This window comes from Dryas octopetala, chromosome 4, assembly GCF_963921425.1.
Source record: "Dryas octopetala chromosome 4, drDryOcto1.1, whole genome shotgun sequence".
NCBI classification, from domain to species: domain Eukaryota; kingdom Viridiplantae; phylum Streptophyta; class Magnoliopsida; order Rosales; family Rosaceae; genus Dryas; species Dryas octopetala.
The window spans coordinates 23,055,113-23,069,376 of NC_141369.1; the positions used below are offsets into that span (position 1 = coordinate 23,055,113).

Consider the following 14,264-nt stretch of genomic DNA (forward strand, 5'->3'; position numbering starts at 1 on the left):
TGAGAAACCACATTCAAAGTTTCGAAAACTGGAAACGCTGTCTTCCTTTTTTTATATTGTTTTGAATATTTTATTCAGTTTTGGGTTCTTCCAAGTTGTGTCTGTAGCCTGCAAAACCAGGAGAAATATATTTTATGCAGAAAGAGTACGTACGTGTCTGAACTCTAGCTTTGAGTCTTTGACTTGGGTTTGAAACTCTCTATATAACCCACTTCAGTCTCTCCGAGTTTCCCCTCTTTTTGTTGTTAGTCTAAAGATCAATACCCTAGCTAGAAATTAGATAAGCAAGAAACAGAAAATGACCAAGATGCTGCAGATTAAAAGCTTCGTAGTAGGGCTTCTTTTTGTTATGCATGCCCTAGCCGAGTTTAGCACCGCACATGATCATCAAGGTAGATATATATATATGGCTTAATTATTTTCTCTGAAATATTTGGGAGGATTAATTTTCCCATATATATTAAACTCGATCTCGTTTGAATTTGTAGGAAAAGAAGGGCTTTCAATGACTAGAAAACATGTAGTACTGTCTGCTCAAAAGGTACATCGAGTTGCTTGTTATTCCATGAATATTGTTTAATTTTTATGATTAATTAATCAAGTAGCCTTTTACAATTTTTGATAATATTTGTATAGCTAAATCATATAATAAGTATATATATATATATATATATACATGATATACAGGAAGTAATTGATAGAATTTCTAAGATGGGTGGGTCAAGGATGATAGGGCTTGGAGGAAGGAAAATGGTGGCTCACAAAGTGTTGAGGGAAGAGATAGCTGCAAGACCAGCTGGGCTGAATGGAGAGATCAGTACATCATCAAAGAATTCAGGTGCAACCCATAGTTCTGATGGAAATTGTGACTTTGAAGGAAAGGGAGATCTAAATCATGTAAAATGTAAACTTGGAGATCATCATCATCATCATCATAAAAGTAGTAGTAATAATACTGCTAAGAAGTACTTCAAAATTGTTCATCATGATTTTGTGGCTTTTGGTGCTGATTATCACGGGCCTATACGCCACCCTCCTAAGCACAATTGACCAGGGAAACCATTGAAACCCAAGCTTCTAAGATCCGTTTATCTATCTTCCTTCTGTGTCTAGCTTGTACGTTTTCATGAGATGCTAGCTCTAGTGAAAACATATGTGAGATATATGATCATGTGATGTAGAATTGTGTATGTATCAATCTTTCAAAATATATATATATGTTGGAAGGGCTTTTCTTGCGCTCTTATATGATGCTCTAGATACTCGATATTTAATGGATGTAAATCTATCATGATCTTAAAAGATTAATTTATTACATATGATTATTGGAACCAAAATTTTGAGATATGTGAATTGTCCGGTTTCACGGAAGAAAGGTTAATATATAATAATATGGGTTCATGTTAAATATTTAATTTGTTGTCTTATTGCAGGAAAGCACAGTCAAGCTTCAAAAGTTAACTGCAATTCCCATGGAAGACCTCAAAGCAAACTGAACCAACAGGTCTGTTCTCCTTTTCTCCCTAGCTAGCTCTATATATCTCTCATACACACGTACGTACACTAACTTTCAGAAACAAATTAGTTGCATGTTGCTTAATTTTTCTTGCTTTTTTTTGGTGAAAAAATTTGGTAACCCTAATGTTATTGTTTTACAAAACATCGAAACATGGACCATATACATACCATTCACATTAACCTAACGCTAACTTGGTTATGTTTACACACCAGCAGGGCAATATCAAAATATTGGAGCGCCCAAGAACATTGGAAAGTGCAGCCAGTAGTACTTTTGGAGTTCCTAGAGGTGATGAGCCAAAGCAGCAGCACTCTCAAGATGCCAAGACAGAGCCAAATACCAAAGCCGGCTTGCAGATCAGTGCCTCATCAAGGACGACGTCGGCGGATCATCCAGTACTAGTAGCCTCTCAAAAGAGTAGGAGGACTCATGATCATGGTCATGATAGTACTGATCATGATGATGAAACAAGAAGGCTTCTTAAGGCAACAAGAGAGTTAGTAAGCCTGATGCATAAAGATTATAAGGGAATGGGTCACCGCAAGCCACCCATAAACAATCATGAACCATCCCATTGATCCACTAGTACTAGTACTACTCAATCCCAAAACCCTAAACGTACGGTTTCGGATTGATTAGCTAGGCTCACAATTTTGTCCTCGGCCCCCTCCCAGTAGGAACGAGCTAGTGAAGTCCCCTATATATATAGCCTATATAATATATATGGTGTGCTGCTTTTGTTTATATGTTTTGTTTTTTGATCAGCAATAGCATAGAAACTAAGAACTAGTTTATTAGTTTTTACATATATAACAAGTGCTGTACAATATTAAGTGTACGTGTGCCTTCTTACAGCTGGCCTCTACTAATGTGAAGTACTTAGACTAGTTCTGTGAAGTGATCGATCATATATATAAGAATATCATAATCTGCTGCTAGCTAGTAAATTTTGTGACCTTTATATAATTTAATTTATTGGGTTTCTCCTAATTATGCAAAATCATGGAAAAAAAAAATATCACCAATTAATTCCTTCTTTGAAGCAGCTTTAATTTAATTGTACATTAAGCTAGCTATTAATTTTACCAATTACATTGCTGATGTGATGCATAGACTACATATATGTATGTATACGTACTATATATAATATCACATTTTTACAAGTTGCTTAATGTTGAATGGGGCGCATACAGTGGTACCATTGAAGCAACCAGTTGCTATGACTGAACAAGCAGATTCAGTGAGATGATAAGCATCAAAAAAGAAGTGATTATTTGGTTCAAAGCATGGTGTAAGCAATGGAATACACCCTGAAGTCCCATTTGCCCAAGTAGTGCAGCATGGATTGCTTGAGTCCATTAGGCCTGAGATAGATTCATATAATTAACAATTAATATATGTGATTAATTCATTAATTAATCAGAACTAATTCTTTGAAATTAGTTAATTAATTACCGTATTTATCAGGACTTGTAATTGCATCGTAGCCAATCCAATTAGCATGCCCAAGAACGAAGAAAGAACCATGGAGGGTGGATGTTAAATTTGCAAGCATTGGACCAAGTTTAACATTATAAATGGAGGCTAGGCGGTTTGTTTCTTCCACACAGCTTCCACTGTGGCTATGTGTCTTTGCAATTGATGGGATGCATCCAATGGGGCCAACTTCAAACATGATCACTTTCCTGGCTCCTAAATTATACAACCTCTGCACCATTATGGTTGTTAATTAATTAAATTAGTTTCGATAATCCCACAATGAATGGCCAGAGAGAAAGATTAGATAGATAGATAAATAGCTAGTATACCTCAAAATGGTGAGCAAGTGTATCGATTAAGAGTTGTGCAAATTGTTGAGGAGAGTAGTGTTTGCTTGTATCATATACTTGGGTTTCAAGGTAGTTATTGATAAAATCATTGCTGCCTATAGAGAATATAAATATGGACTTGGACAAGTACTCAAGAAGATCATTTGGATGCTTGAAGTGTCTTGATATGTCTGACTTGATTGTTCTTTGAAAAAAATCTATCTGTTCTTTTAGATTCAAGCATTTCCCCTGCAAAAATTTAAGAACCACCACCATATACATATAAGATCAATAGTCAATTTAATCAAATTGATGAAAGCTCATCATAATTAATTTTGATGATATGGTGTGCATAATTCATAAACATGCATATATGGTCTAGAACTGGTTCACTGATTCACTTACAAAATGGCTTCCAGTTTCTGAGAGAATGCCACAAGACCCAGATGCATAATTCATGCCTGTAAGTGCTGCAGATGCACGTATGCTCATATATGGTGGAGGGTATGGTAGGCCAAGAAATTCAGCTAACGAAAATCACAACACAAACCAATTAAATTAGTTTCAATAATGACTGAAAAAAGGTCCGTTTGATTCGCGATTCAAAACATTTTCTTGACAGTATCTTCAGAAAGGATACCAAACGGAGCCTTAACAATTAAACAGAAGCATATATAGCTTCTTTTGGGCAATTCGTACCTATAAAATCTGCTACTGTTCTACCATTGGTGAATCTTCCAGTGACTCCCTCCACAAAATTCACACCATAGGGAAGGAAGTTTGCTCTGGCTACAGTTGGCAAGAAATTATTGTTGCCACTGTCAAACAAGGAATCTCCAAACACATACAATGCTGGTGCCATTGGCAAACTATGCACCATCTGCAGTGACTGAAAGTGGAAGAAACCTGTGAACAACAAAACAAGTGACATTGATTTCATGGTTCTCATCTGCAATATTATTGCATGCTTAATTTGATGCAAAAGGAAACTTAGTAAGTCCTGAAATATATATAGCTTTGTTGGGACTTGGGAGGAATGCTCATTGGCATTGCTGAGTCACATGGAAAACCAATGAGGGTGAGGATTTAAAGGTATAACCGATGTGGATTGGTTGGTATGTCTCTTTTGGAAAGTGATTGAATCATGGCCTAATTCTATAAGTAACTGCTAACTAGCTCTTAATTGGAGGCCCAACTCACATCTCATGTGAACCACAGGCAGCCTCCAAACAAACAGATGCTGCAAACATGTTGTTTTGGGGTCATGGATTGCGCCTGCAGTTGTTGAAAGTTGATCTTTAGAAACAACTTGACCTCACTGCAAATTTAGTTTCACGAAATTTTAGTTACCAAGTAATGTGACAGATAATATAACAGTATATTACTTGTTAAAAAGAAAGGAGGTTGGTAATTAGACTACACCCATCTCTATGAATGGGCTTCCGTGAATGGCCCATTAAGAGTAACTTGCCTTACTGGTCAAATAGCAAGGCCCAACCACTCACATTTGGGTATTGAAGCAGAGAACTGAAAAGTATGACTTTCATAATTCATTTACAGAATATCACAGCCCGGCCCATGAAACTTTCCCAACTGATTCCACTTTGCAAAATAAGACCGGTCTGGCAATTGGCTTTCATAAAAGGAAAAGCACCCATGAACCAGCCACAAGAGGACCAACTTTAGTTGATGCCAGAGACCTTAAGTTTTGAACACTGTCTTTTAATTAGCAAAACAATAATTAAAGTGGACCACTCCCAATGCATTTGGCAATGTTGTAAAATCAAGTGGGTAGGTCTTTTTTACATAACAAATCCTCTTTCATGAGCTCTACCTAATCCTGCCAAAAATATTACATTGTTTTAAATCTTTAATAATTGGATCTCTCAAAAAACAAAAATCTGGAATAATAATTATGGTTGGGACATTAAGGCAAGTCATAAATTGCATGAAAATTCTAGCAATCTAGCCTTGATGTCAATTAACTAATATTTTCTGAACCTTGTAATAGTACGTGGATCATGCAGGCTGCCTCATAGAGATCTACCCAATTCATTAATTTATTATATATCTATCAAGGTCCACCATATAATGCCAGAATATCATTGTTTCTGATCACCCAGTTCAGAAACTGCTTTGTTGCAACAAACAAATACATATTATGCATAATAAACAACGCTTCTCTTAGTGTAAATCAAGAGTTCAAAATCTCACTTTTGCCTAATATTTTTCTTGGGACTATCCCTAAAGTCTTGTATGACATAGGATATAAGAACAATTCAAGTCAATGTATTTACTGTATACTATATATGATGTGCTTGGCAATTTAAAATAGAAAACATGTAAGAAAAAAAGTATAGAAGACAAGGGTTTCTATTATTATTGTTTGGTTTTTTGGTAGAAAGTGGAAGAAAAGTCTTTAACCAAAAACGTTTTTTGAAAATTAATATGTTTCAATAGAAATTAATATTTTAAGCAACACATACCTTTTCATATTCATTACTTTTAATATCTAAGGACATACCAAGTATTTGGTCAGATTAGTCTACCTAGACCATGTCAAGTTGTCAACCCACCAAAAGATGGTTTAAATTAAGCATATTTAGTTAACAAAATGAAATTTTAAACCAACTAGCAAAACCCACTTGCCAATCCAAGTTGGAGCAGCGAAGTAGGTAATGGTGGGATCTACAAATGAAAGACTGTAAGACATTAAGAGAAATGTAACACAATTTTCTTCATTTTCATTAACTGTATTATTATTTGACATAATTTCCATCATGATAGTTTCATAGTACTAGCATTTACCTCTTACACTGGATTAAGAACTCAGCTATCATTTTTCTCTGGTATAACGAAATGTTATACAAATAATTTTATAATTTTTAAAATTATGTAAAATTACAATTGTCAAGCTCAAAGCCTCAAACCCATGAGCATTGGGAAGATCCTATTGGGTTTGGTCTATCTTGCATTTGAAAAGACTCAAAGACAAGAGAGACCATCAAGACAAAAAGAAGAGTTAATTACACTTACACCTTCTTCTGAGGTTTATCGTCTTTTCACATATACTCCCTAGAGTTTTAAAAATTACACATACACCCTTGATGTTTTAAAACTATTGCATATAACTCCCTACAAGAGAAAAAAAATATTAAAAAAAAAATATTTGTATTGAGGTTGAACCTTACATCTTGAGTAATTTTATTAGATCATTTCACCCCTTAGCATACATTTTTGCATAATTTCTCATCATTTTTTGTCTCACCATAAGAGGTTATATGCAACAGTTTTGAAACCTCAGGAGGTGTATATGTAATTATTAAAATCTCAAAAAGTGTATGTGAAAAAACGATAAACCTAAAAAAATGTAAGTATAAACTGTGTAATTAACTTTAAAAAAAAAAAAAGCATGAGAAATATTAAAGGCGGATGCAACAAAGTTAAGGAGGCATGTACGGGTACGGCCGAATAAGACTAGTCTACTGGCTTTTACACTATTAATTATGTGCTTAAATAATGTCTTAGGTTCACCGATCAATTATTCCTTCCTTTTAAGGCCTCAACAAAACACTCTTAATCGTTTTTTTTTTTTTTGGCCAGGAAACACTCCTAATCGTTAATCCAACCAAAAACCGCGTTTCTTTATTCCATCAACTCCAAGTCTAACTTTTTTTTTTTTGGTCAAAACTCCAAGTCTAACTCAGACCACCACATTTGGTTTCAGTTTCTTTTTTCCTTCAGTTTCTTTAATCAACTGGGTCACTGCTCTTTGAGTCATCAGTCTTGACCCATGCCAGTAACATTCATCAACTTTTCTTTGGGTTTTCAGGTGATAAGGTATGTTTGCTCTTCACCAATTCATGGGTCTTTGTTGACTTTGAGAATTTCTGCTTAATTGTGTCTTTTGGTTGGTTCTGATTCATGGTTTTTTTATGGCTTTGTGGGTGTTCCTATTTTCGAGTTTTTTGTGTTCCATGCAGTGGATTTGATGGTAGAGCATATCATGTGGTTGTGGGTATTGGAATCTACCATGATTGAATTCCACGTTTTGTGGAATCTATCCCCAGAAACCATAACGATTTTAGGAATTTTTGCTTGTATCTTCTTCAAGTAAACAGTTTTAATCACAGTGCTTGTGCATTGCAAATCATACATTCAGTCATCATTTCATTATTGAATGAACATGATGCTTTTCTTCAGGATGATCTGTAATATTCTAATTATTGTGGTTTTTCACATTTTTAATCGAATATTTCCATTTGTTCATTATTTTTAGCATGATGCCAATTTATAGTTTGACTTGCTATGTTAGTAAATTATTTCTGGAGAAAGATATTTAAGTTTAATAATATGTATTTGCCCATATTAAAACAGATAACCTGCGGCATTCTTGCCCTGCAAGATGTTCTCATTGCCCAAATTTCTGAAGAGACCAAAGAATGGTTCGTCAAGCTGATCTGGTTATCATTGGCATCTCTGTTGGTCTGGCACTTGGAATTTTGATAGCCTTACTCATATTTTTTGGCATAAGGTGGTACAAAAAGCGTGCTCATCTTGAGCGATGTGCTAATGAGCGTAGTTTAACAACTCTTCCTATACGCACAAATGGCTTAGGTGCAAGCACTGACTATAGTGCATCTCTTTCAACTTCCGTAGCTATTAAAGGGTCTGAGAACCTTCAAAAAAATTCTCCGCTCTCTTGGTGGAATCATCACAACAAAGATCGATTTGCTTCTGCATCAGGCTTACCAAGATACTCTTACAAGTATGTATTTCTTAACTCTGCAAGAGCTTGAATCTTTTGTGTTATAGTGAAGTTTCATAATGTTATTATAGTTCTTATCTCTTACTTTCTGGATACTATTTGTACCCTGTAAAATCTTGAGTGATATACTATGACATGTGGTGTATCTAATGCATGTTACACTTTTCAGAGATGTACAGAAAGGTACACAAAATTTCACAACCCTTTTGGGACAAGGGTCGTTTGGTCCAGTGTATAAAGCAACAATGCCTGGTGGAGAGGTAGTAGCTGTGAAGGCGCTTGCTTCCAATTCTAAGCAGGGAGAGAGAGAGTTCCAAACAGAGGTAAAGACTATATCAACACATTTCAAGTAGGTCTTATGAGGAACTACTGCATCATGCCCATAAAATTTGATATAAAAGTAATCTTTACATATATTGCAGAATGTACAACCAAAAATGAAATTTCTTTTCCCTTTTGGTCCAAAGAATACACCAAAGCGTATTTAAAAGTTTCAACATTTTACTTAAGGGCTTGGAAAGATAAATCGGAAAAACTGCATTGCTGGACATGAATGCAACAAGGTAGTCCACAGGAGCATTGTAGGTTTCTGTGTTCTACATTGACAATCTGACCAATTATCACTGGTTGCTTTTCAGAACTTACTTATCATACTCTCTGTGTGTAGTTGTCTTAACTCTTCATGTTCATATCCAAAGAAGCAGGTTGAATTTCCTTTGATTTGTTTGGTATTGTTGCAGGTGTCTCTGCTAGGAAGACTGCATCACCGCAATCTAGTGAATCTAGTAGGATATTGTGTAGATAAAGGACATCGTATGTTAGTCTATGAGTTCATGAGTAATGGCAGCTTATCAAACCTTCTGTACAGTAAGCTCAGAAGCCCTGTTTATATCCATCTCACGAATCAAGATTTCTCTTCATTGTGGTAACTATATGCTAGGAGATATCAAATTCAAATGAAAGGTGGAAAAATTAATATATTGATGATATTAATATTAAATTTGATTGAATGCTAAAGCAAACATAAAATTTAATTAATTTATTAAATTTTATAAAGAGACTTTAGTATCATTTTATGTTGCTTGGTAGTTTATCATTCATTTGCCCTGGAGACATTTTCCTATCTTTTTGTTTCAGTAACTAAGAACTTAGACTAAAACTTCTGTTGGGAAGCATTTTGGGTTGATTTAAGAATCATCTTGCTCTACATTCACGTAGGTGAAGAAGAACAGGTTTTGAGCTGGGATGACAGGCTACAAATTGCTCTTGATATTTCACATGGAATTGAGTACCTTCATGAAGGGGTATATTATTTAGTATATCCTTGTTTTGTTAGTGAATAAGAAGTATTTTTGTTCATCTTTTTCATTTGAGTTTCTTTGAACAGGCAGTCCCACCAGTCATACATCGTGATTTAAAGTCTGCTAACATCTTGTTAGACCAATCAATGAGAGCTAAGGTAAGCTGGTATAAACCTCTGTTTGAATCAATATGCATTTATTGATTATATGTTACATTCTGAAATGGAGTTCAATATGCTTTTCACTATAGCAGTTTGATGTGTGAATAAAATTGAGCAACAGCTGCAAAGGGTTGTTATGGGTATTAATGGTGCTAGATGCATGATAGGCTGCTGGCACATGCATGGTAGCTAATGCTGAATATTACGTTCTTTATGTCTTCATATGTGTCCTCACCTTCATTCCTGTGCATTTGATAGGTTGCTGATTTTGGATTGTCTAAGGAAGAGGTCTTTGATGGTCGGAATTCTGGCTTGAAAGGTACCTATGGCTACATAGATCCGGTATACATATCTACAAACGAGTTCACAATGAAGAGTGACATCTACAGTTTTGGCATTATCATCTTTGAACTGATTACAGCCATCCACCCTCACCAAAATCTAATGGAATATGTTAATCTTGTGAGTTTATTGCATTCTGCAAAACAGATATAATGTGTCAGTTACTATTATTGCCAAGCTCCTTTTAACTTTTTTTATATTTTTTTTCTTCTTGTTTTTCTCCCCAAGGCCGCTATGGCTCCGGATGGTGTTGATGAAATACTTGATAAGCAACTAGTTGGAGAATGCAACCTTGAAGAAGTGAGGAGGCTAGCTAGAATTGCTCACAAATGCTTACAGAACCTACCAAGAAGACGACCTTCTATAGGAGAAGTTTCACAGGCTATATTGAAGATTAAACAGAGGCGTCTTGCTAAAGAAGACACCATGTCATTTTCAGGTGAAGAATTATCACGGGCTGTAAGCAGAATAGAGGTTCAGCAGGTGGAGCTGAGTCAGATGGCCAGCATGAATGAGAGAGGAACTGAATGACCACAAGATTTTTGTTTTCACTTTTTTTTTTCTTTTTATTAGCTTGTACGGTTGTACCCCTTCCTTTCAAGCTTGTCTTGAAATATATAGTTGATAGCATACAGCATAGGAATTGAACGTAAGAGAATCGATGAGCATTAGCTGATGTTATGGTTGGAAATCGATCTTGAAAATGTTTTTCAGTGAAGAAAAAGCAAGGAAAAATCAAGTTTTAACCCATCGTTTGTTTTTTGCATCATCCTTTGATCTCTCTCTCTCTCTCTCTCTCTCTCTCTCTCTCTCTCTCAATTTTCCTTTGAAGCTTGTAACAGACCAGTAAGTCATTAATTCATTATTGATAATGACTCACAAGTATGGTCGTCAGGATATGCAAATTAGACAAATATATAATGAAAGAGAGAGCACTAAAGAACTTATCGCCATATACATCGAGTTTAGAAACTCAAACAACCTCACATACATTGCATCTCCAACATCATAAGACTATTATATATACATAATTTTGTTTCTTCCTTCTGCCATTAGCTATGGCTGATTATTTATTCAATTCTCTACACAGTCAACACAGCGTGGAAGAGAAAAAAAAACCAAGAAGCAAAGATGGTTCTCACCTCCATTTGAATTACCAGGGGTAAGTTACACTCTGGATGCAATCCGTCCGACAAACAAGCTTCTGAAAAAGAATACCACCACCAGGCCTCTGGCTCCAACAACTCTACAAATACTATTAATTCAACTCTCCCCAATTTATTTATTTTACAATATTGCCTCAAAATTGGCATGAAGTCCCTAGCCTCTGTCTCTGCTTCTGGCCCACATTCCCTGCTTTGCGACTAGGAAAAGCAGGACAGAGCAATCTCTGGAAATTCTCAAGAAACCGCATCCATTCCTCTTCATTCATATCTGCCAGCTTCACAAAACTACTGCTCATAGGAAGCTGCTCATTAACACTCCTGTTTCTGGATGACGTACCAGCCAAATAGCCATTCTTCTGCTTTGAACCCAGGTGTCGCCAACTCTTCTCACCAATGCTGATCTTTTTCATTGACCTTGACAACTTTGAAACATTGAAAATTTGATCCTGCACCAGGTTAACACACTCATCCAATCTTGGAAATAATTCATTTCCCTCACCCCCTTCCATGTCCTCCTCCAGACTCTCCTCTAGTTTAGAAAGTCTTCCATTTCCACTTTTTGATGCAAAACGGAAAGTCTTTTCAATTTCCATTTTCTCTTCCATACTTGGAGTCAAATCCAGATCCTCCTCCTCACAGTCTAGGTCAAACTGAAACTCCTCCTTGCCTCCTGCTATTGGCTCAAAATAAGACATTTCCTCTTCTGAAAGTTTCTTTGCTTCAATGCATATTAGCTCAAGTTCACTTGGCTCCTCATCATGGCCCCGGAACTCCCTACTCATCATCTCACCAATCTCAGAAAGACAGAGACCAAAACCTGCAGCTTCCTTGAGGAAAATCGTGCAAAGAACCAAGATTCGAAGGCATGCCTCTCGAATCATGGGCAGCTCCATTCTAAGCATATCCGAGTCCCGAAAAGGGTCAAGTTTATTTATATATGCAAGCTCATCATCTGAGAAGGGAATTGATGCCTGAGGCCAATGTATCCACTCAAAGTATGGATCCTCCAAGCTTTCAGGTAAACAAAGGCCATGATCAATGGGTACAAGCTCCACCTGACCAAACCTCCCAGCACCATCAACCTTCCTAACCAGAAGGTTCCCAGCATGCCTGTCTGTATTTAGAATCCGGATATCTAGAATCCCTATTCTATGCACAGCAGCAACAGGGAAGCTTGAAGTCCCATGATCACTGGCATCAAAATCATGAGGTACGAATTGCTGCAATGATGCAATCTTACTTGCTTGCTTTCCGTTTTGATGTATATTACCCTTCACCCCATCATTAACATTGAAAACTGAATGCGTGATCTTTACAAGAGCAGTATCAGGCACATTAGCAAAATTATTGTAATCAAGAAGGAAGGCTGCAACTTCTCTAAAACCTGTCTCCCCAACCCGCACTGATCGTTTGAGACCTGGTTGTCCAAGAGCTTTCCCAACAAAACCTTTTGGGTTGTTTGGGGCATAGGGTTCCTCATCCGTCGGTTTCACAATGGCAATATTTTCCCCATGGCAATTTCTAAAATAATATGCACCCCCAAGCCCACTGTGTACAGGAACTGGATCAATGTCATTTCTTATTGCCTTCACAATATCCACAACCAGTTGTTTTGTTCTAGCAAATTGATCTGAGTACCCCAGTACCTCTATTGGACCACTCTGATCCCTCTGCTGAAGATCCCTCCCAGTAGGTGAGAGACAAGGAGTAGATGAGCTTCTGTGCAAGAAGTTCCTGGTGAGAAGAAGCGGAGAATCATTTCTAACAATGCTGAGATCATTCTTTAACACCATGTCACCACAGACCAATGAGCTCTCATCAGTTGGGACATTAAGTGCAAGCCGTAATTTCCTCTTCACTGTGTGTGCATTGTCACTCCTATCTAGCTCTATGCCCAAAACAGAACCAGTTTCAGTCTGCACAAATACACGTCTCTTCCCAGAAGATTTTCTTCCCAATCTCTTATTCCCATGGTACTCACAATTAAGAGGTCCTTTGAAGGTTGCAACTGCCATCTGGTTATGTACAGGTTTTTCCAAGTCAGGAGACATGACAGGAAGCAGAGAAGTGGCAACTCCCAATGCCGGCAGTAGAGGCAGCGGCAGAAGAGAGCTTCTCTCTCGAGCAGACGCCAAACTCAAATGCCGGCACTAATTGAAGGAAAATGCTTGCACCGTAAACAATCATAATCAAACGAGTAGAAGACAATATGCTTCTGTGATTCTCACATTGGAAAATCTGTGTCAAAAGACTTGGTAAAAATTGCTACATCGAAGAAGCCACCTAATTTGAATGTTTGCTACATTGGAGAGGCCACTTGCTGGATATTCCAATATAACATATTCATTACACAATCTATTAATTAATAGCATGCACAACAGGACAAAATATATATATATATATATATTTTTTTTTCAACATTTGAAAAGTGGAAGGCAACAAACAAAATGTCCTTTTTAAAAAAGATTCACTGATTTGGTGACCCAAAATATATTTATATGGAACTCTCTGAAAATTCATATCACCAAAAGCAATCTGCATCATCAAATTGCAATCCAAATTACAAAACCAAGCATCAACGTTAAATTTCTTGTCCATTAAATTCACATATCCAAAGCTTTTATGTTCTTGTTATTTTTTTTCAAAATTTCTCCTCCAAATCAGTGACTTTAAAAAGAACTGATAATTGTTTTAACTTGTCTAATGTATACAAAATAACATAAATAACAAAAAAAAAGCACACGCAGACAGCAAGATAATGTTTACAAAAAATTACATAAAAATACATTCACAATAATAGAATTCATAGAAAATACTCCAATAGTCCACAGTACCAATACGAAATAAACACGAAATTCAAATGCAACCAAAATTGAAGCTAATTGCGGTCTGAAATTTGAAAAGTATTTGCTAAAAAATAGTTTTCGCATTGGTAAGCTCAAAAAACCGAACGAGTGAAACTCACCGGAGACCGCGAGATTGGGAACCGGACGGCGGAGCTTTCCGGAGAGCCACCGCCGTTGAGAGAGGCAATCAGAGACGCCGAACGGTCCAATCGACGGCTACGATTGGATTTGATCGAACCTCAAAATCTGTGTCAGTTGTTGTCACAGTTCTGTTCCGTCCCGCTTTCGGAGTTCCTCTTTGGCTCTCTAGCCTCTCTCTAACTCCCTTTCGCGAGAAACGGAAGGGGTTTAAC

The 14,264-nt window shown here is 36.6% G+C and overlaps 3 protein-coding genes and 1 pseudogene across 6 annotated transcripts; 2 read left to right on the forward strand and 2 right to left on the reverse strand.

Moving 5' to 3' along the window:
- Window positions 1–307: 307 nt before the first annotated feature.
- On the forward strand, window positions 308–2,097 carry LOC147288408 (uncharacterized). Its single transcript, XM_086242658.1, has 5 exons — window positions 308–392; window positions 489–541; window positions 688–839; window positions 1,414–1,504; window positions 1,735–2,097. Exons 1-5 carry the CDS (start codon window positions 308–310, stop codon window positions 2,095–2,097), a joined length of 744 nt encoding a protein of 247 aa, XP_086098784.1.
- Window positions 2,098–2,668: 571 nt separating this feature from the next.
- Window positions 2,669–4,189, reverse strand: LOC147288409 (GDSL esterase/lipase 7-like). Its single transcript, XM_086242741.1, has 5 exons — window positions 4,027–4,189; window positions 3,733–3,854; window positions 3,328–3,576; window positions 2,975–3,227; window positions 2,669–2,883 (listed from the first exon to the last, which is right to left on the reverse strand). The coding sequence occupies exons 1-5, from the start codon at window positions 4,187–4,189 to the stop codon at window positions 2,669–2,671; spliced, it is 1,002 nt and encodes a 333-aa protein (XP_086098867.1).
- A 2,820-nt stretch (window positions 4,190–7,009) lies between these two features.
- On the forward strand, window positions 7,010–10,649 carry CRLK2 (Protein kinase superfamily protein). Its single transcript, XM_086241133.1, has 8 exons — window positions 7,010–7,167; window positions 7,705–8,095; window positions 8,265–8,418; window positions 8,836–8,962; window positions 9,314–9,399; window positions 9,483–9,554; window positions 9,816–10,019; window positions 10,128–10,649. The coding sequence occupies exons 2-8, from the start codon at window positions 7,770–7,772 to the stop codon at window positions 10,428–10,430; spliced, it is 1,272 nt and encodes a 423-aa protein (XP_086097259.1). The 5' UTR covers window positions 7,010–7,167; window positions 7,705–7,769; the 3' UTR covers window positions 10,431–10,649.
- A 186-nt stretch (window positions 10,650–10,835) lies between these two features.
- LOC147288411 (phosphatidylinositol 4-kinase gamma 7 pseudogene) lies at window positions 10,836–14,264 on the reverse strand (annotated as a pseudogene). 3 transcript variants are annotated; one of them, XR_015122048.1, is made up of 2 exons: window positions 14,031–14,264; window positions 10,836–13,385 (listed from the first exon to the last, which is right to left on the reverse strand). The product of XR_015122048.1 is annotated as a phosphatidylinositol 4-kinase gamma 7 pseudogene, transcript variant X1 (transcript). The 3 variants fall into 3 exon arrangements; XR_015122050.1 differs by having other exon boundaries at window positions 10,892–13,080; XR_015122049.1 differs by having other exon boundaries at window positions 10,892–13,215.